Genomic DNA, 22888 nt, shown 5'->3' on the forward strand with positions numbered 1-22888 from the left:
GCTAAATGTCTCCTGGGCATAAGCAATGCGTTTGTGCTTCTCACAGATCGCATCTGTGAAAATTCACACTTGGCAATAGTTACTCATGTGAACAGGTCCTGATTTGCCTTCAGTTTCAGGCTTTTGTCACCGTTAACTGTTGTCATCAGGCAGGATTAATGGAGTTCTCAGTTCTGTATCAACTTGTACTCATATGTACACTACCGTTCACATTTTAGGATCAGTAAGATTTTTAATGTTTTTTTTGTTTTTTTAAATGGTGTCTTGTGCTTATCTAGGCTGCATTTATTTGATCCAAAATACAGTAAAAAACATAATATTGTGAAATATTATTACAGTTTAAAACAACTGTTTTCTAGTTGCATAATTTTAAAATGTAATTTATTCCGGTGATGCAAAGCAGAATTTTCAGCATCATTCCTCCAGTCTTCAGTGTCACACGATCCTTCAGAAATCATTCTAATATGCTGATTTATTTTCAATGTTGGAAACAGTTGTGCTGCTTCATATGTTTTTGGAACCTGTGATATTTTTTTAGGATTCTCTGATAAATAAAAGGTTAAAAAAGAACAGTATTTATAAAAAAAAGTCATCTTTTGTAAGAATATAAGTCTTTACTCTTAGTTAAAAAATAATAATAAATAAATGTTACATATCTTTGCTGAATAAAAGTATTAATTTCTTTTAAAAACAAAATGACCCCAAACATTTAAATTGTATTGTATGTTGTCACAAAATATTTCTACTTTGAATAATTCCTGTTCTTTTTAACTTTTTATCATTTTTAAGTATTACAATATAAATTGTTATTTTAAGTTATAATAATATTTCTCAATGTTACTGATATTACTGTATTTTTTTTGGTTTTTAATCCAATTAACATCTCATTGGATCAGGCTGGTGTTCCATCATGTTTTAAGACTGCTATTATAATACCAGTGCCCAAAAAATCCACAATAAAATGCTTCGATGATTATCGTCCGGTTGCACTCATGCCTATAATGATGACGTGCTTCGAGAGGCTGGTGAACGACCACATCATTCAATACGATTATCCCCCAGCAATTGGTAAGCAAACTGGGACCTTTGGGCCTTGGTACCCCCTTGTGTAACTGGCTACTGAACTTTTTAACAGACAGATCTCAGTTTTTGAGGGTTGGAAATCACACCTCCAGTGTCATCTCTCTGAGCACCGGCTCCCCTCAGGGCTGCGTCCTGAGCCCATTACTGTTTACTATGATGACCCATGACTGGTGGGTCATCATAGTAAGGCCGCATACAAGATTCATAATGAACAGGCCTATAGGGAGGAGGTGAGACAGTTTGTGGACTGGTGCAATACAAATAACTTGCTCCTGAATGTCGAAAAAACAAAAGAGATCATTGTTGATTTCAGGAAAAAGCAGCACAGGCACACACCACTTATCATTAATGCCACTGCGGTGGAAGTAGTCAGTAGTGTCACGTTTTTGTGGGTGTAGATCACAGATAGTTTGACATGGACCGTTAGCATCGCCTCTTTAGTGAAGAGAGCACAGCAACGTCTTTTTTGTCTGCGTCGGATTTTTCTATGAGCAGCACCAGATCTGTAAAATTTGCTTGCCATTAAATCAACTAACAACTGAGAAATGAATGAGATACCATTGCTGAGTTTCTATCCTGTGGAAACTAAAAGGGTCAATCTAGAGTTCTCACTGTTCTGGATAAAGATACACGATATTTAGCATTGCATTTTCTTAGTGTTGCCACTGTCTGATTGGTTCTACACAGGGCCTTTCTCATTTTCTTTTCCAACTCCTTGTAGTACATTGTGTTTGAAGCTGGACACGAGCCCCTCTGTGGTCACCAATCAGAGGAGAGCATTTACCAGGTACTTGCTTAAGCCACTCCCCTCTTCGCCCACATCTCTACAGTTACAGTATCAGAAAGAAACTGGAATCTAAAAATAGTTGTCCTATAATATTATCCCCCCGAATTAAACATGTAGTTCTCTGTGAGCTTAAAAATACAGTACTCAAGCATTTATAAATACCTACAATATATATTATGCAGTGCACATAGAATGAAATATTACTAAAGCGTAGCAGTAGTCTTGTGTTCTTAACTTGCTATAATTTATAGGTCCCCACAAGTCAGCAGAAAGACGGGATCTATGACGTTCCAAAACACCATCTTATGACTGTAGGTTCTCTCATGTCTCAACTTTCCCTCAAACAAACCTCTCAATGTTCTTCCCCTTTCTTGATTTAGAAAATGTAAAGCTCCCAAAGCAAATTGAAAGAGATCAATGTACTGAAAATATTTAGTTGTTGTTCGTGTTACGAATCTTTCATTATTATGTGACATTATACAAGGGAAATGAATGAGGGGAAAATCAAACAGAGATTTGTTTTGGGAGTTCACCTCTAGTATGAATGTACTGCATGGGTTTAGAAAAAGTTAATGTGACTATTGCAATGCATTAATGACAAGGATATTTATTTATTTTTTAAACCAAAAGAAATAAAGTTTGGCTTGAAAACATTATGGTGGACTTTTTCAGAGTGATGTCTACCTAAAATTCCCAGAGCTTATTATTTACAACAACCTAACAAAAAAAACATTGAAGATCGGCACTCATTGCAAAACCCCAGACAGACCTATAGAAGTCAAAACACAGCATTGCTTTCACCAGAATGAATCCATGTTAAATGATTGTTATCAGTCCATTTCACAGAGTGTTATTGCTTGTCTGTTCATTCAGTCGGAGCCTATCGAGCGCTTGGAGCTTTACTCACATAAATATCAGTGTCCCTGCTGCAATGTTTGCTCACACGTGCCAAACATTGATTTTGCCCGAATCTTTAAACATCTGAGTCTTCTGGTGTGATTTGCTAGCTTTGCTATAGAACATGACTGTTGTGTTGGCTTTCTTTGTTTTGCATACACAGTGGGTTCTGGATAAATGGTCATACATTTAGTTATCATCCATGTCATTGCTTGTACCTTTTGTTTTGTTTTATTAATGTTTGTCGCCTGATTCCCTTCACTTGTTAGTGTCATTGACATGTCATTATGTCTTCATCTGATAACCACTATAACGTGTAGTAGCCAAGTACTGTATTTCCACTATTGAAGCTTTATTTAATTGTTGGGCCCACTGATAGATCAATAACTATTCCACTGTGGGCTGCTTTGCTCTGTGAACACTGAGAAAAACAATCACTGATCTTGTTCAGATAATCTGTGTTGAGGAATGTCTTCCAGTATTATATCTTCTTTATCTTCCTCCCTGACTGTCTTGCAGAATATAAACCAGTTTGATCTTTTCGGTGACATGGCAACCCCTCCAGACATCCTTTCTGTAAGTAAACCTCGAGATGAACAATATATATATATATAAAACCAGAAATAGCCTGAATCCAATAATTGTTTTAAAGTAAATGTACTTGTTTTCTATCTGCTCTACTACAGGCCGAACTGGCCTTAAACCAAAAATATCCGCAGCCATTTGAAATTAGAGGCAACCACTGCATTTTAATCCCAAACAAAGGTGCTACACACATTTAGCAAGAGCTGTTTTTTTTTTTTGTTATTTAAATTAGATTGTATGTGTGTGTATATATATTCATTTTATTTTTTTTATTTATAGCAAAACCAGAATGGTCTGACTTTAGCTCTGTGAAATTATGCTGCATGAAACAGACCTGCACAAATCAATCACCTGAACATGTTTAAAGTAAAAAAAGCAAAAACCGTCCAAAACTGGGTCCAATTTATGTCCGGTCAAACGGTGCATCTCTAATTTTTATTATGATACAATAACTCATATCCAAAATGACATCCATGTGATCACAGATGCCAGCGTCGCCTGCTACCACACTGGATCCTGGAAGGAGGCGACGTCAGCACCGTCCCGAACTCTTCACTCATTTTAGCCCACCGGCTGTGCCCTCAGGTAACACACAGCAACAGCCTGAGAGTTTATCTTTTAATCAAAGTTCTGATTTTTACATAATTTTTAAAATGAATGCTATTAATAAAACTTATTCTCAACAATTTTTGCCGTTTCTCAGGCTATATGACCATGGGTGCTATCCAGGCTGCTCACTGGACCCAACAGTCATTTACTACCCAGGCTGCTCCAATGGCCTTCGGGGTTCAGGGACCATTGCAGGTGGCCCAGATGCTCCCTGGAGGCCAGCCTGTGATTTGGGGTCAGGCTAATCTCTTCCACTCTCCAGCCACGGGCCAACAGCAATGGGCGTTCGTACCAGCCCAGACAGTTGGCATGGGGGCGCATCCAATTCCAGCCGCAGTGCTTCAAGGTCTGGTTCCCATAGCTGCCATGCGCCCGCACTCCTGTGAACCACCCGAGACTTTGTCAAACATTATGAGCCCTCAGCACTGTGTAGAACCAACCCTACAGGAAAGTGGATCTAAGAACGCCCTAAACAAGGACCCCCAGGAGGAAACAATAGCTGTTCACATTTGCACAAGCAAACATGACACTGCACAGTCCTCTGGGAAACTGGAAATGGACTGCTGTGGTGAGCTTGATCTTTCACAGTTGAGATTGACTTCAGAGTCATCAATATCACCATCCCCAACTGATTCTTGTGAGTTTGACACACTACGACAAAAGATGGTTGAGGTTTAACATATGACAGGCATCATTCCCATTCTTTGATTCCCTTTCCATAGGTGCTACTCCTGGTCCGGAGCAGGAAACCATGTCCCCAGCAGCTGCCCCCTCAATAGAGCCATCGTCCCTGACTGCAAAAGACAGCTTAGTCAATGTGCCAGAAGCTTCGGTAATGGTTGTGTGTCATAGCTGTATGGATGTGATTTGTCCATTGCTAAAGTCTGTTTTGTGATTTGTCTATTGCTAAAGTCTATTCTCTATGTCTTACAGGAGGCATGTGCTCAAACTCTCGGCACTGATGAGATACCACCAGATGCTCAGAAAAACCTTCCAGACTCTTCACAGCTGGATGTCCAAAGAGAGATGTCTTCTGGGTTGGTTTTCTCTCTTTCTCACCCTCTTCTTCAAGATTGTATATCAGGGGTTTCCCAATTCTGCTCCTGGAGGGCCACTGTTTTGCAGAGTTTAGCTTCAGTCCTAATTAAACACTGTTGGGGAAGGTTGGAGCTAAACTCTTCAGGACACTGGCACCCCAGGAGCAAGACTGGAACCTATTCTACATCACACCATATGTTGTGTGTCACATGCTAAGACTTAGACTGCAGCAGTAGTACGAGTGTATGACAAGTGCTGGCTGGGGCTTCCCAACTCGTACACTCCTTTCTCTGTTCTTGTTGCTAAAGATCATTCATCAGTGAAGCCTGGAATAATCCCAAAGCTGCACCTCAGTTCAGTTCTGCTTGCAGGCCTTTTGCCAAAATACAATGCTCCAGAAACAGGCATCAGTGGTATGGTAGCAGTAGAGTGTGAAAGACTGGCACTAACATCCATGGGCGCAGACCAGGTGACTGAGTACCCACGATGTCCACAGAAAGAGCGTGAAAAGATAATTTAGTGTGTCAGATCTAAAATTCAGCTGCACTGGCAGCCTAACAAATGTAGTGCATCTAGTGTATTGCAGTGGCCAGAGGCCTGGTCACTCTGTGGAAAACCGTAAACCCAGAAGGCTAGGGTCTTATGGAAGTGGTCTATAGGCATATTGGGGTTTCTCTGATACTCCTTCACAGGCACATCATGGCAGAATTTTTTTCTAGCCGTCAGAAGGTCCGTCCTCCAAAGCCTCTCTGAGGATGTTGAGCAGCCCTCGTGGTCAGTGTCCATAGAGTAGCTCATACGGGGGAAAACCCACCAGAGGCTTTCAGGACCTACCATACCCTAAATAATATAAATAAATAAAAATAAAATTCCAGTCATTTGTCTCATTCTTTCAGGAAACTGAGCAATGAACTGCTCCAGGACTGGACCAGCAGACTGATAGTTTCCTTGATATTGTGTGCCTCTGCCAGTAACCACCGATGGCAGGCATCATCAAACTGCTAGGCCATTATAAATGGCTAACTGCTGTCCCCAGCTTGACTGACTGGAAATGCCATCTCAGGGTGTGGTTGACCTGCTGCAGGATGACCCGCTTAAGGTCGTCTTTATCCAGGAGGTTCTGCACAGGTAGCTGTTGGGCTGCTGCTTGACCTCCGGCCATCGGCCACCAAGGGAGTGACTTGCCTCTGCCGTCTCTTCAAACAGGTTCATACATGCCTCCGGTTCATCCTGTGGCCAAGTCTTGGTGAGTGGCCCATGAGGAACAATGAACACTGTGTCCGAAGCCCAGCCCTCCTAGCCTTTAGGAGCAGGCAGCAGTGCTCGTCTTGCTCTATCCTCGAGTCTATAAGGGCCTGTTGTGTTTGATGGAGACCGGGTACACTTTTAACCATCCCAGCAAGGTGTGAGGAGTCCATAGCAATGAACCTATCCCCCCATGTCACAGCATTGTAGCAAGGTCTAAATCAGGATTCCTCAAAGCTTTCCAATGCCCTGCAGAATTTAGCTCCAACCTTAATCAAACACACCTGAGCGAGCTCATCATGGTCTTCAGGATCCCTAGAAAATCACAGGTAAGTGAATTTGATCAAGGTTTGAGGTAAACTATGCAGGGCAGTGGCCCTCCAGGTCCAGATTTGAGGAACCCTTGTCTAAGTTGTGGGATGGAGAGGTCAGAGGTGATGAAAGAAATTCTACATTCTTTTATTGAACCCAAAGGAAAAACTGTACAAGGCACAATGAAATCAGCGTCTCAGCAGATCATGGCTAATATACTCTCTCCGCTTGTTACTAAGAGTGGAAACGGCTATTAGTTATCAGAAAATTTACCCATTTTCTCCACACTCATTGCCTTTAACAGACTCCACTCAGCCACAACCCTACTGTCACACATTGGCACCCGTTTCTCTTACGTCTGATACAGGGCTGTTGATGGCCATTAACTGAGAGCTGACCTTCTCTAAGGTGAAGTCCATATTTAGTATCTATTCACAACCACAATGCAGCTTTGGGTTTGGCCTGTTCTCAGCCTTGTTTCGTTCTTGTTATCTGTATCCAAAAGATTGGGTGAATTACTTTCTTTATCAGTAAGTAAGGACAAGCTCTTCATGGGTCTCCCTTTGGCCAAATCTGGCCTTCCTACCTAAGACACTTAATCCTGATACGATCAGTCAAGCAATTTACTTGAGCCCCTCACCTTCTGCTCAGTCTGAGCACTACACACCTATATTGAGCCTTTGCGACTCAATTGTTTCTGTGTTTTGATGAGAAAAAAATGCTAGTTGACCAGCTTCGAAACAGCTTGTGTCACTTTGGATAGCAGTTACTTTTGCATTTGCATACTCCATACTTGCATACGCCAGAACCATCACTTGTCACCCAGAGCACCCAGAGTGTTCCAGGCGAGAGGAAGTGGCTGGTTCATCTGGATGTATATAGGAAACAAACCCCTTAAAGTCAATCATCTGACTTTCTTTATATTTAGTATTGACGATAGCAGAATGGTACCTGCTACGGTAAGACCGTATTGACAGTCATCGTTCAGTCTCATAGACCTACAGTTCAGGAGGTGTTCAGAAACATTTTGGGTTGTGATATCATAAAATGGCGAATGCTGAGCTCATATTAATTTGGTTATGCATAAATAAACTAACATCTTTTGACAAAATCAAGTTCTCATTGCTCAGTAATTTACTGAAGCTGGCAAGAAAGGGGAAAAAGGCAAAAACTGGCAGATTTTGCTTATGATTCAGGCTTATGACAGACGTCACACTTTTGTCTCTCATGTCCATGAAATTCAGTATTTCTCAAATTTATTTATGAGCTATATTTATGATTTCATCCTTAGGAAGAATGAGCCTCAACATACAGAAGAGCACTGAGAGAATCCAGAAATCACAGTGATACTGATGGGACTTAAAGCTGTGTGAGCTCTGTGGGACATTTCACAAACTCTAATAACTGATAGAAAATAAATTCTATTTTAATAAATGAAGTGCACCTTTAGTTTGCGATGGACTTGAAAACTTGGACTTGTCTCCCTGTAGCCACTATCTAAGCCACTTCAGAAATGATTTTTGTAAAATAATAATAAACTGTCCCAGTATGAGAAATTGGACTAGTGAAATCAAAGTTTATCTGTGATGGACATTTGTTGGACTTGGGGATTGATTTCTGTTGTCATTTCTAATGGACAAGATCACCTGTGAAGCTGTGCAGTTGCATTCTACATTTGGAGAAGCCAAAACATTGGTTAGAATCATGCTACTTTTGTTTTTCTTGGAAGGAATTTTATTGAATGTTGATATTGTGATGAGCCTTTTCTTAAATAATTTTTTTTTAATGACCATCTGCATGGCTTTTCTTCTCTTTTTTTTTTTTTTTTTTTGAAAACTGACATGACAGACATTCTCTTTTAGATTTTTTACTATGACATGATTATTTAAAAAATAATTTTCAAATATATGTATTCTGATACTGTCAGTGTTATGTTTTTGAATGACAAAATGTGTTTGTTTTAAATCTCTGCTCTGGAGCTTTTGTTATAATATTTGCTTTACAGTGTTGCAAGCTCAGTGCAGTTCATAAGCAATACTGTATACGTATGTTTTCAGGATTGATGTTTGTTTAACTGGCACAGCCTCTGTGTGAATCTATCAGAATAGAAGGTCCATACCAAGGGCTACAACAGCGTTCACTGAATCAAGAAGTGTTGTAGTAGGTAAAACAGTTCAAAGACAATTACTGTCTGCATATCTTCGTTCGTTTTCTTGCAAAAATATCACTTTTTTGTACTGTAGTGATTTTCTCAAATGTGACCCTGGACCACAAAAGTGTCAATTTTTCGAAATTGAGATTTATACATCATCTGACAGCTGAACAAATAAGCTTTTCATTGATGTATGGTTTGTTATGATAGGACAATATTTGTCTGAGATACAACTATTTGAAAATCTGGAATCTGATGGTGCAAAAAAATCTAAATATTGAGAAAATCTCCTTTAAAGTTGTTCAAATTAAGTTCTTAGCAATGCATATTACTAATCAAAAATGAAGTTTTGATATATTTACGGTAATAAATTTACAAAATATCTTCATGGAACATGGTCTTTACTTAATATGCTAATGATTTTTGGCATAAAAGAAAAATCAATAATTTTGACCCATACAAATTTGATTTGGCTATTGCTGCAAATATAGCCCAGCGACCTAAGACTGCTTTTATGTTCCAGGGTCACAAATTATTATAATTTAAGAAAGACAAAGTGCCATTTTAATTTTTGTCCTGTTCTGTACTAATCAGACACTGTACTAAAGCATTTTAGTTTGCCTTATTTTGTCAACTAAAAAAAATATGTACCGATGTTTACAACCGTTTTGATGTCATTATTTTCGATTTTTTTATTTTTTTTTATTATTATTATTAAGGTATTATTAGCATCTTTTCTAACAACAGATTTTGCCAAATATGTTTTAGGATTCATCACACAGAATAACCAGTCATCATTATGAATGGCCTGCAGTAAAGATGTTTCTCTCTTCCAACATTGAGCACTTTTTCCTGTTGCAAAGGTTAAATGTTATGGCAACAAATTATATTCATTATCAGTCATAAATAAGTAGATGAAGACACTTATTCAGCAAATGCTTAATAAATTTCATTTTCTGTCTGAGAAAAAGGACTGTAATTATTTCACTTTGTGAGAAATTGTGAACAGAAATGCAAAAATGATTACAGCCCGTATATTTGAATGTCCAGTGTTTTTCTTCTGCTATATGCAATTTTCATGGTTGCACATGCAAACTAATTTCTTATCTCTGTGTACATACATAGTTAAAGCTAAACCATGTAACTTTTGGCCCTCTTGTGGTTGAAGCATAAAACTGCTAGATATTGAACAGGGTCCCTGCAAGCCTGGGAATTCTGTTGTAGGTCACATGACTTGACAAAATGCATTCATTTAGAAACATCCTGCAATGTTATCATACACTGGACCACTGCTGAGTCACACATATTGAGGAGTTTGAGATTTACATTTAGTCATTTAGCAGACGCTTTTATCCAAATGAGGACAATGGAAGCAGTCAGAATCAATAAAAGAGCAATGATATGCAAGTGCTATGACAAGTCTTAGTTTGCTTAACGCAGTACATGTAGCAAGGTTTTTTTTTATCATATAGTAAATAAAAAGAAAACAGTTAGAATAGAAAAAGAATAGAGCAAGCTAGTGTTAGAGGCAGTTAAGAAAACAAGGAGTTAATAGAGTGCGAGTCCAAAAGGGACAGTTTTTTTTTTTTTTTTTTTAAAGAATTGATTAGAATAGATTAAAACTACAAAAAAATTCAAATAAACACGTCATGCTTTCGGGAGGAGAGTTTAAGTGGTGCGTAGCCTAAGAACAAAATTAATGTATGAAGAGCTTGAGAAAAAACACTTTGTATTGAGAAAAGTATTTCAACAATCGTAAAAATAAATAGAAATGTCAACAAAGTCATTACTCAAGTCAGTAAATAAGATTATTAGTTCAACTGAAAGTCCAATGGTTATATTGCAACTCAAAACAAACATTTTCATTGATTTTTTGTGACTCACTTACGAGAAATACAGACTCCAAATAATACATCCTGGAAAAACCTGAATGCCTTTAGCCTTCATGAAAGACAAAAATTGCAAAATACATTACGTTATGTTTTTAAAATGCATCAATTATGTATTGGCTCAAATTAGTATTTCTATTGTATGTTGCAGTTTTTATTGCTAAATATTTGCTAAAGTATCAAAAATGAAGTATTTCATATTTCACATGTACACAGTTGAACTGCAGCCTCATCTGTTATTTCTGAAAGTGAATGAATAAGGCTGTTTTCACAGATGAGGGGAGGGCTTGCTGGGTCAGTTAGGGGTTTAAGGTCTAATACTGCATGTGGTATCTAGTCTACTATGCTATAGGTTTCCTGACACTATAATGCACAGTTTTCTACAAGCAAATTCAGCCTGCAGCAAAGCAATCCTTTGTCTCTGCATTATATGGTAAGTTGGAATATTTTATTTATAATATGTTGGAATATACTTTATGAGCATGAATGTGCAGCGTTTTATTGGTTTCCAGTGTTTTAGATCAATCTTCTGTTTTGATTGCTTCACTTTTTAATTGGTCAGTGCTCACCATTCAGAGAACTATTGTAGAATTCAGCTTTGTGATTTTAGTGTTTAGTGGTCTTTAGGTAAACTGGTCAAACTGTTATTAATAAACAAATTAAAAAAATCTGTTATTATAAAATACCACCTTTTCATGCAAACAAACTAAACATCATATATACAGTATAGCCTATATGTGTGTCATGTATTGTTCCTCAAGGTTTTTATCAGCATGCCGTGGGCTTTTTAAAGCCACAATTAAAAATGTAAAAAGTGCCATTAATGTTTAAGGAATATTGCACAAACATCCTTTTCAGTCAAAATATTTCACAAAATGTTTCAAAATATGAAGAAATAAATATACTGCGTAGACAATGTCTTGAATAGTTGACCAAACTGGTTGTTAAACTCTTCAGAACATTTTACTGTTAATGTAATGAAAACCAAATAATAAAATATTGTTCATATAATAAAGCTACAATACAATAAAATACAAATTTAAAAATGATCTATGAAAAGTCAAGTTAGTTTTCATAAAAGCTCAGATGCATCAGATGCCACCGGATTTGATTTTTGGATTGAATGCAATTAAATTCAGACATTTTCAAGTGTGACGTGCTTTAGGTCTCCCAAAGTATCCAAATATCTTTAAGCACCACTCTGTGCAATGTAAATTATTATAAGGGCCTGAATTCTGCAATTTGTTATAAATGACCTTACATGCTAAAAAGCATAAATCTGCTTGCAACAGTGCTGTAGTGCTCTGTCGTTCAGAAGACAGGACCGCTGAACAACCGCCTAAAGATCCAGTGGACTGTTCACAGTCTGAATGGTCCTCATGGACACGCTGTGACCCCTGCCTTAAGAAGAGGGTGAGAATGGGCTTCTGCATATTGTCTGATTGTCTGTCTGCTCATTAACACGTTTAAACATTTAAACATTTGCGACCCTGGAACACAAAACCAGTCTTAAGTGTCAATTTTTCGAGATTGAGATTTATACATCATCTGAAAGCTGAATAAATAAGCTCTTCATTAGGATAGGACAATATTTGGCTGAAAGACAACGATTTGAGAATCCGGAATCTGAGGGTGCAAAAAAATCTAAATATTGAGAAAATCGCCTTTAAAGTTGTTCAAATGAAGTTCTTAGCAATGCATATTACTACTCAAAAATTAAGTTTTAATATATTTATGGTAGGAAATTTACTAAATATCTTCATGGAACATGATCTTTACTTAATATCCTAATGATTTTTGGCATAAAAGAAAAATCGATAATTTTGACCCATACAATGTATTGTTGGCTATTCCTATAAATATACCCCAGCGACTTAAGACTGCTTTTGTGCTGCAGGGTCACAATTAATCTGTACAGCATAGCACATACTTTCAACATCATGTGACTGTGTCTTTATAAACATGTTTTTCTAAAAGTGAGAGATGAACCTTTTGAGTCTCACACACTTGTGTGTATCTTCAGTATCGCTATGCCACGCTGGTCCAGCCGTCTGAGTTTGGAGGAGATCCGTGTCATGATCAAGGCCGAGAGGAGGAAGCCTGCACCGCTCTGTCACGATACTCCTGCCAGAAACCCACTCCTCCATGCCAGGGCTTTCGCTGTACTGTCACAGGTGACCCTCACATCCCCATTAGTGCCTGAGCATCTCCAAAAACTACAAAAATAATGAAATGTCAAATTCCCTTATATATTAACTGTGCATTTTGGTCCAAAAACAATAAGTATTTGAACACAAATGTATGAAGGCAAAATGATAACATATCCACCTTTTTCCTACGCCCCTTGATGCTTCGCACGAATTATGAGAGTAACTTTCGTTAAACTGTAAACAATCAGCGAAAGGTTTGCTCTATGAGGGCAATAAGCATTTTGAAAAACTGGGACAATAAGGAGACATTATTCTATTCAACCTTCAACCATCAAATATTAAACTTGAGTTTAAAAAAGGATTAACATATGTGACCCTGGAGCACAAAAGCAGTCTTAAGTCGCTGGGGTATAATTGTAACAATAGCCAACAATACATGGTATGGGTCAAAACTATTGATTTGTTTTTTATGCCAAAAATCATTAGGATATTAAGTAAAGATCATGTTCCATGAAGATATTTTGTAAGTTTCCTACTGTAAATATATCAAAACTTAATTTTTGATTAGTAATATGCATTGCTAAGAACTTCATTTGAACAACTTTAAAGGCGATTTTCTCAATATTTTGATTTTTTTGCTCCCTCAGATTCCAGATTTTCAAATAGTTGCATCTCGGCCAAATATCGTCCTGTCCTAACAAACCATACATCAATGGAAAGCTTATTTGTTCAGCTTTCAGATTATGTCTGGTCACTCACTCAGATATGCCCTTATGACTGGTTTTGTGGTCCAGGGTCACATATTGTTTTCAACATACCATGAATAACAGGAATTATTTCTCCCACAACTGAAAATAGAATATAAAGGTAATTTACAGCTCGTTCAGTCAAACTGAGGGATCAGACTTATTTTTAGAGCTACATTGAAATGTCTTGATTCAATCTTTTTGCGTGGAACTTCACCGAATCGGAAGAGCATCCCATCATTTAAAACAGAGTAGAAGCATTTCATTAGATTCATTTCAGTGGACAATTTCCTTAGAAATTCAGGCAAAGTATTAATGAAACAGAAGCAATGTAAAGAAAAGGCTGTGTGTGGTGTAACAGGTCGCTGTGTGCTGGAGGCTCTGCGCTGTAACGGTGATGATGACTGTGGGGATGGCTCTGATGAACTGGGCTGTAATAAAGTGTACAAAGCCTGTAATCAGCCAACCGAGGAGTACTATGGAATCGAGACTCTTGCCAAAGGGTGCGTGTGTTTAATACTGACTTAATAACATATGGTAGTAAGGGCCTGCATTTCCATTAGTCCTGGTAATATCATGCTTCATTGCTTATGTTTTTATTCTTAGTGCATATAGTAGCTTTGTATGCAGTACTGATCATCTTAAATTGTTATATAAGTACATTTTTTAAAAAGTTTTAAAGTGCATTAGAAATCATGTTTTATCACTTGTCATGCTTTAGAGAATTACACTTATTTTGATATGCTGACTAACATACTAAAGCCATGTAAAATATTGATTATAATTGAAGTGTTGTTTGATACGGCATTTGAAGTTCACATATTTTAAAGGTACAAAATTTCAACTTTGCAAATGTTTAATGACAATTATATTTACATAGCATGCAAGTTTTAATAGAAATGACATTAAAAGACATTTTAGTTTACCATTAACGCTTGTCAGTACATTCAGCAGTACATTTTAATCATATCAAACACAATAGAAGTAATTTAAGTTCCTATCAACAGTATACTGACATTTGATTTTGATTTTTGCTTAATAATATGTGACTTAGTAGTAGATAACAGATAAAATAGATGGCATCATGCATAGGTTTTGAGAATGCATGACCTTTTCTGCAGCATAATAAAAGATTTGGCCTAGCGTTTGTTCAGTGTGTTAGGCTGATGATTCACATTACAGTACTTTATGCTTTTCCAAAATTCTCAGTTTTCATGCATGCTTATCATTTTTCATATTGCATTTCATGGTAACATTCATTAATTTAAGGATATTTTTGTTGTTCCTTTATTTGAGCCAAATGCAAAAACTGATTCTGTGCTATGGATCAGGTATTTGGAGATAATCTGTTCTTCATTCCCAGATTCAACATTTTGAGCGGTAAACTAGAAGCAGTGGTGCTCGATAACCGATACTATGCTGGCGGCTGCTTGCCTCATTTTATCCAAGATGTTCGCTACAGGAAGCCATATAATATACAGCAGTACACGATAGAGGTTTGTTGCATGTTTAAAAATGAAAGCTGCAGTACAGAAGATTAGTGTTTGGCACTTTTGAAGCATTGTGTTTCGAAGCACATATTAAACTGGCCAGGTCATGTGATTTCAGCAAACGAGGCTTTGTTGCTTCAAACTGTTTTTACAATTTGATGGTTCTTCACTAGAGGCATTGATCTGAACCTTGAACCATCCATCCATTGTCTAAAATATATTTATAACTCATCTTAGGTCAGTTTTATAATGTAGGTTGTGTATAATGAAACAGGTGTGTATAATGAAAATTGGAGAGTGTTGAAATGATGGATAGTTGATTGTTTCTAATTGGTCTAGATAACCACACCCTACCTAAAACACATAAAACAAGCACTACAATAAAAGAACACAAATTATTAGGGCGGTCACTATTATTTTGCTAACCAAGTAATTCGCAAATTAAAGGTGCAGTAGGAGATCTTGGAAAATGTTAACTTTAGCCTGATAGCTCTGAAAGCGAACGTCCCACCTTCCCTGCAATCGCCGTCCTAAGCCACGCCCCCTGAACGCATACGCTCATTACTACATCAGCGGTTCCCAATTCCAGTCCTAGCTAAACTTCAATGGATTTTCCCTGCTCAGGGAGTAGGGAGCAATGAACACTGTGTAGGGAGCATATCAATCAGAACACAGTTCATGCACGTAGCTCTCTTCTAAGGGGCTTGTTATCTGATTCAGGTGTGTTAACTATTCATTAATTTAAGGATATTTTTGTTGTCCCTTTATTTGAGCCAAATGCAAAAACTGATTCTGTGCTATGGATCAGGTATTTGGAGATCTGATTCAGGTGTGTTAACTAACCAAAAAATATGCAGAGCGGGGGGCACGAGGACTGGAATTGGGAACCGTTGGGCTACAACATGTCACTCCCCAGTGAGAAAACTTTATAGTACAGTTAGTAAAAGTACTACAATACCAGGAAGGAAGATCGGGTTGAGTCACCTGAGCAGCTAGAGTATCTTTTATACAGCATCTTTACTACTTCTCTTATACAAGTTACCATAGACTCTAGTAACAACTAAAGGCTGATTCAGAACTTTGGCTTCTGTTTTTAAACTATATGTATGAAATAGTTTTCTTTGTTGTTCGCAGACAAAAGGCTCTTATGATTTCACACTGGAGGTATATGAATCTTACAGTGAATACTTCAAGAGTGAAACAAAGGCAACTTTGTCCAAGACCAGCGTCTCATTTGGAGTTGCTTTTCCTAATACTTTTGAGTTCAGTTTTAAATATAATGACCACAAGTACAAGAAGTCAGCGACGAAGATGCGCAACTTTTCAGCGACGGTAAGTAGTTTTTCTGGGACTAAGGTGAAACTTAATTTGATAACTTAATTTGAACTTAATTTAATATAGTATACTTGCAATAGTTCCATTAGCACACTCAGATATACTTCAGTATGCCTTTAGTTGAACCTCAGCACTACTTCCACACAATTAAAGTGCATTAAGTACAAAATTAGTCGTTCCATTTTAGCAGACATGAAGTATACCAGTTTAGTGTACTAAACGTACAATTGCATGGTATTTTTATTAAGTACATAATTATGTAAATGTATTTGTAGTATTCTTAGCATGAAATAAATGTATTTCAAAGACATTTTAGTATATTTGTTTTTCACTAGGGAATAAATGGGAAAATAAAGTAACTTGCATTACCTATTTGAAATAATAACTCAGATATTTATTTGTAAATTTAAAAGAAACGTGTTACTTTACTAGTTACTTGAAAAAGTAATCTGATTGCGTAACTCACGTTACTTATAGTGCGTAATCCCCACCATTGCTTGCTTTAGCAGACACCATTATGAGAAAATAAGGAAATATTACTTCTTTCGCCACCAACATTTTTAATGGTTATTTTTTATGGGCTTTTATGCCTTTTATTAGGATATGACAGTAGTGAGATGACAGGAAAGCATTGGGTTGACATCGGAAAGCATCCTCGAGACAGGAATCAAACTCTGGTCGCCGTAAGGGCAGTTGTGCTGTGTGTCAGCACACTAACCATGAGGCTATCGGTGCCAACCCCGCCATTGTTTTAAAAAAGTTGCCAGAAATTTTCACAAAACTTTAAAAAAAAGTTAATTATGTTAATAAAAGAAGTCAGTGTTAAATTTGTGACCAGACTGTGAAACCAATCATGATTTTATTCTCTGTTGTCCTCAGAAAAAAAAATTTATCCGAGCTCACTCTGAACTTGAGGTAGTGCGCTATGCTTTAAAGACATCAAACCTGATGTTACACCCTGAATTCCTGTCCCGCTTGCAAGCCCTGCCACTGGAATACACATACGGAGAATATCGGCAGCTTTACAGTGACTATGGGACACATTTCATCAGAGAGGCGACTCTCGGTGGAGATTTTGAATATACTATTGTCCTCAATGATGAGACATTAGAGAAAAGTGGTAGGTAAAAGCATGTGATCAAAGCAAGGACAGCCATGTTATTCCAAAGGCTGAGCCTATACTGAATGCATTGTCTTTCATTATAGACTACAAGCTTGAAGAGATGAAGAAATGTGTACAAGTTGGGCTTAAAGTTGGAGCCCTAATTAAGGGGGTGTATGTGGGTGCAGGATTTTCAGTTGGTGGATGTAAAGGCCTGCTGGACGAGCTTGGAGGTAAGCAAAAGCCACAACTCAGAGGCTCAGATCGAAGAAATTATAAGGTGAAGTGTGCCATTGTTTGATGTTAAAATACTTTCTCCAACCTGTGCAGACCTCCAAATGTGCAGAGACTTCACCAGTGTTTAGAAAACCTGTTTGGAGACAACCATTAATTCTATTGCCTGCTTGTGGAGCACATTATCTTCTTAAATGTCACTAATGTTTATTTAAAGTCAGCATATGTGTTGGTTAGCCTCTTGATTTCGAAGAGGTGTGGCTTTGGAGAGTGATTTGCAGGGAGGGTGGGATCTTATGCTTTCAAAGTTAGCTTGCTCTTGATAGCCTCTCTGAAATCGCCTACCTTACCTTTAAAAATACTGTTTTGTCTGGCTATTCAGATTCCAGTAAAGCAAGGGAAATGGTGGAAGATGTGTTTATTGTGGTCAGAGGGGGTGACAGTGAAACAGTCTCACGTCTAGCTGCAAAACAGCTGCCAACTCCAGACATCATGCAGCTGTGGGGCGATGCTGTGTTCTACAATCCAGATTTTATTCGCAAGAAGGTAAAAGTTTTCACCCAGTATGTGTTTTCCTTTTTGTTTTTTCATATATATATATATGAAAAAAAAAATATATATATGGGGCGCCACAGATGCTCTGGCAACCAGCTCCTTCCATTCCTCCCTCTTCTCAGTTTTTCTCAAGATTAAATATTACATACGTTAATATTCTTCATTCTCCAAACCACTTGTCCTCTGTAGGGTTGCAGGACCTCTTTTATTGTGTGACTTAATTTTACTTTGTTTTTACAGATAGAACCACTCTATGAGTTGGTGCCATCCCAAGACCCAAATGCTAACATCCTGAAGAAAAACCTGAAGAGAGCTCTGTCAGAGTACCTGAAAGAAACCAGCTCCTGTCGCTGCTCGCCCTGTCTCAATAACGGCATGGCAGTGCTCAAAGGTGAGAATAATCAGAAAACACAATCTAAAAAAATAATAGTTATTTGTATTTGGAAAATTGAGAGTTCTAAAATGGTGTTTATAAACAAGATACAGTTCTACAAACAAGAGCATTTTAAATGAAAGCACACACTTATTAAGAAAAAAATAAAAAACTGAAAAAATCTCTTACTTTGATAAACGTTTTTAAATATCTAAATATCTCAAGTGTTGGAAGTTCCTTAAGAGATTTTTTTTCTTAGGCACAAGGTGTGTTTGTATTTGCCCAGCTGGTTTCAGAGGAGTGAGCTGTGAAATAACCAAACGAAAAGGTTTGTCTGTGTGGCCTAAAAATGCAGAAAGGATGCTTGTATTAGTAGTATGATCTTTTATTTCATCATTTGATAAATTAATGCTGTCATGGTCAATCAATGGAAATGATACAGTTTCGGTTTTAAAGTACTTAAAGTACTGTATGTGTGCATATACATATAGATATACATACTACATACATACATAGTACATGACATTGCATAGCATGAATATTGTTGGTTCTTATGAAAAATTGCATGTGATATTCTTCACTCTAAAGTCCCTTTTGACAAAAGCTTGTGCTAATATTGTCATGCATTTTCTTTTTTATTTTTTGGTATTATCCTAACATTTTCAGCATTGGCAGTAGATGGCAGTTGGAGCTGTTGGTCTTCATGGTCCACCTGCTCCCGAAAGACCCAGAAACGCACCCGCCAGTGTAACAATCCAGCGCCGCAGAACGGCGGAGTAGCATGCCCTGGGCCAGAAGAGGAATCAGCTGATTGCTTCTAAAATATCTGCCATTTATCAGTTTCACAAGTATCAGTAATAATGCAACAAATAATAGCATTGTTTTGAAATGGATAATGCATACTGACAAATATGGTGGGCATATGCACATAAACAGTTTTCTTTAACCAGAGCTGTAATAAATGGAAAAATAGATGGAAAAAAGTTGATTATTTGTTGATTATTAAACGTTGATGAAAAATGTTGAATAATGTTCATTATATTATTATATGAAAATATGTCCAGGTCAAATTACACCTTAAAACCAAAATAGATTATATAAGAAATTATATTTTAAACTATTATTATTATTCATTACTGTACTGTTTCCAGATGTTTTGCTTTGGGGAAAAATGTTGATAAAGTGATAGGTGTAAAGAGTACCAGCCATACGTAAGTAAAAGTTGAAATACCATAGGCTGATGATACACAGAGATTACAATCAAAGTGCACACATCCAGCAGGCCAAAAGCTCAATGTGAGTGCTCAACCACAAACAATGTCAGACAGGAAGAGCAACGTTGGCACACCACAGCTCTTAAAGTAGAATGATATTTATGTTCTCACCACAGGTGATGTTTCAAGCCTACAAGCTCTTCATCATACATGATATACGGGCAACGTTTTTGAGCAATGTTGCTTGGCACTTTCCCACTGAGAATGGGTAACGAATTTCTATCTGGATACTTTAAATCAGTCGTAGGCCCTGTGTCTCACCTGGTTGCGTGTTGATGCCAACATTAATCAAAGTTGCCCAACAATATTGCTCAAAAACTTGAAAAAATGATTTTAGTAAATTCTGTAGTTTTAGAATAGTGAAGTTGGTTTAGCATTATGAGTCTGCCTATACATATTTTTAGCCCTCTTGCTGACCATGATAGTCCAAGTCACATAGGTCATTCAGGCCCTTCTTTGTGTGACCAGTTCTCAGTGCAAGCTCATCCTGCTCAGAGAATAAAACAATATTGTTAGAAGGTCTAACTGTGAGAAATTATATCTTATCAATATGAAGAGTTCATTTGCAAAAACCGATAACTAAAATGTTAGTTATCGGTTATAACCGATAACTAAACTTTTTTTTTCAGAAATCACGTTTTTTATTGCGCATTCCAGGTAATATCAATCAAACTGCAATTGGGTTGTTTTGATTAAGTAATAATAACTTAAATACAGGTAATGTACAAAATTAAAGTTCACTGAAAGTATGTTTTTTTTTTTTTTAGATATTAAAAATTTGTTTTATAGCAACAGCAAATTATAGCTCCAACAGTCTTTTTTTTTTTTTTTTTTGCAAAAGCAGATTTCATGTTTTACAGTTTAAAAAAAACACTCGTTTAATCTTTGTAATCTCCTCAAATGACAATGTAGATGCCTGACAAACGTTGTTGTTGTGATCATAGATTTATGGATGTGATTACACGCAATACACAGAGCTTTTCCCTCACCATTGTAACACGCTGCTTTTGCAAGGCTCCGTGAAAACGTTTCAGCTTTTATTTTCCTTTTTCGCCCTGAAGAAGATATCACAGCTTCATCAAGTTTGTCTAAATTATCCATCCTTGATCACTTTTAGTCAGTTTTGACGAAACTCCTCTCAGCTAGTACGTCTTTTCAAAGTGAAAGTAGCCTTGTCACCTGACCTGAATACAGCGAGCCGACTCGCTGAAATGGACTTATCGGCTTCTGTTCAAAAACAACAAGGGCGCTTGTCGGCTTCTGCAGTAAAACGTGAACCCACGATGCCTTGAAAGTGGACAATACAGGCTTTTTTTGACAAAACATGTTTAAGGTTCAGATCGCGCTATATGTGGAGAATAATGTACAGCATTCAGCTCTTTTTTTTTAAAGTGGCGCTTATCTGTTTTTTTGCAAATTAACTCTTCATATGTTTCCTGATCTAGCTATAAAGCTCTAAACACTTCAACATTGAGGAAGCTGTGTGTGTCAGTGTCTTTTGTTACAGGAGTGAACCACTGGCATCCTGGAGTGCTGGAATGACCATATTAAGAACACTGGACATATAGAAAGGCTTTTCTGTTACCTGTATGGGTCATGTTGCTTCTAAACTCAGACTCCCTGCTGTCAAAATGATAATCAGTGGAGATATGCCAAGAAGTCCATGTCTAGAAATCTTCCAAGTTTATCTATGCTTTAATCAATCAGACTCATAAAACTTGAAGTAATGATAAAGTTTACTGATCTCTGTTAGAGTGTAATTGATGGGTGAGCAGAGTGGCCTATGAACTCTTTGAAGTTGACTTCTGCTGATGAAACTGCAAAATATTTTCTTCAGTAATGTTTTCCTTGATTGATTGGATCTCTCACTCTGGTCTTCATTCATCATAACTGATATTTTCTATACAGAAACCTTAATGGCCCATAGACTTCACTTTAAGGAAATATATTGGATATATATTACAAATACTTTGATTTTGGTGTGAGACAGACATACTGTTTTTTTTTTTTTTTGGGAAGCCTTGAAATCTCCCAATATACTAAATCCTTCAATTACATTGGGTAATGATGATCTTCATTACGTCCCACAATACTATCTTAAATTCCTAAACAGACAACCATGACCATTGGACCCACACTAAATACACTTAATATTTACCCACACAAAATGACAGTTATGTCTAGAATGACACTGTCCGCATGCTCTTTTGCAATACACAAAATAATTCACTGTCTTTTGTAAGAGTACCAAATAAAGGGACCAAAAGTAGTCATATGTTTATGTGCGCTACACCTGTATAAGGAACAGACCAACTTAAAGAAATTTCAGTTCCGTTTCAGTCTGTCACGTTCAATGCTATGTCAACACTGACGATAGGGATCGCACTTGGGAGCCCCAATCACCTCTGAGCATTAAAAGACATGTCCAATGACTTTTGGCGAGTGGAATCCCCCTACTCCCCCTACATACAGGTATAAATGATGGTGGCGTGCATCCACTCATTCAGATTTTTGCTTCGGAGTCGATTACTTCATGAGCAAGAGATTCCTCACATCAGCAGGTTTCCCTGCTGCATTTCGAACAGCATATTCAGTGGTATGTTCAGCCCTGTTCCTAGCACAACTATGTGCTGCGCTCATTCGGGGCTCCTGAAGAGGATGTGGATCACAGCATCAGAGAAGGACTTTTGTCTTCTGATGCTGAAGACCCAGCAATGGTGGCTACACACAGTCAGAAGCAGAGTTGATGGCCATGCTCCTCCGGGCCGCCAAGAGCATCGGGGCTGGAGGTCAATTCGCCTCCATCCCCCGAGCTCTCGAGGCTGGATGATTGGTGTCTGGGCACCGGACATGTCTCTCAGCCACGCTCCGCTCAGTACCTTTCTTCCTAGAGGTTCATGAAGAGCTCACTATAACATGGTAGGCTCCTTATGATGGTGGTGGCTGTCCAAAGCTTGTAAGCTGACCTCATGCCACAACCCTGAACTGCGCTGAATGCCGGGATACTTCTCGGCTCCTCAGCACAAACCTGG

At 37.7% G+C, this 22888-nt stretch overlaps 2 protein-coding genes across 2 annotated transcripts in view; both read left to right on the plus strand.

The window, feature by feature from the left end:
• LOC306845545 (disabled homolog 1-like) overlaps window positions 1–9673 on the plus strand; it is a 28501-nt gene extending 18828 nt beyond the window's left edge. The window contains exons 7-14 of the mRNA XM_079378416.1: window positions 1805–1870; window positions 2122–2181; window positions 3287–3343; window positions 3838–3937; window positions 4056–4598; window positions 4684–4793; window positions 4895–4998; window positions 7848–9673. Coding sequence (XP_079234542.1) covers window positions 1805–1870; window positions 2122–2181; window positions 3287–3343; window positions 3838–3937; window positions 4056–4598; window positions 4684–4793; window positions 4895–4998; window positions 7848–7881 — 1074 coding nt within the window. The 3' untranslated portion in view covers window positions 7882–9673. The remainder of the gene's footprint in view (window positions 1–1804; window positions 1871–2121; window positions 2182–3286; window positions 3344–3837; window positions 3938–4055; window positions 4599–4683; window positions 4794–4894; window positions 4999–7847) is intronic.
• A 1198-nt stretch (window positions 9674–10871) lies between these two features.
• LOC306845560 (complement component C8 beta chain-like) lies at window positions 10872–19606 on the plus strand. Its single transcript, XM_079378430.1, has 12 exons — window positions 10872–11030; window positions 11890–12010; window positions 12621–12771; window positions 13855–13996; window positions 14857–14989; window positions 16118–16315; window positions 17198–17438; window positions 17525–17653; window positions 18037–18200; window positions 18450–18600; window positions 18842–18910; window positions 19249–19606. The coding sequence occupies exons 1-12, from the start codon at window positions 10966–10968 to the stop codon at window positions 19401–19403; spliced, it is 1719 nt and encodes a 572-aa protein (XP_079234556.1). The 5' UTR covers window positions 10872–10965; the 3' UTR covers window positions 19404–19606.
• Window positions 19607–22888: the final 3282 nt, after the last annotated feature.

The sequence above is a fragment of the Barbus barbus genome (genome assembly GCF_936440315.1).
Source record: "Barbus barbus genome assembly, chromosome: 26".
NCBI lineage: Eukaryota > Metazoa > Chordata > Actinopteri > Cypriniformes > Cyprinidae > Barbus > Barbus barbus.

Coding starts and splice junctions, on each gene's coding strand:
- LOC306845560 (XM_079378430.1), top strand. CDS start 10,966: ATGCACAGTTTTCTACAAGCAAATTCAGCCTGCAGCAAAGCAATCCTT. Junction 12,772..13,854: donor CTTTCGCTGTACTGTCACAG/GTGACCCTCACA, acceptor GTGGTGTAACAG/GTCGCTGTGTGCTGGAGGCT. Junction 13,997..14,856: donor ATCGAGACTCTTGCCAAAGG/GTGCGTGTGTTT, acceptor CTTCATTCCCAG/ATTCAACATTTTGAGCGGTA.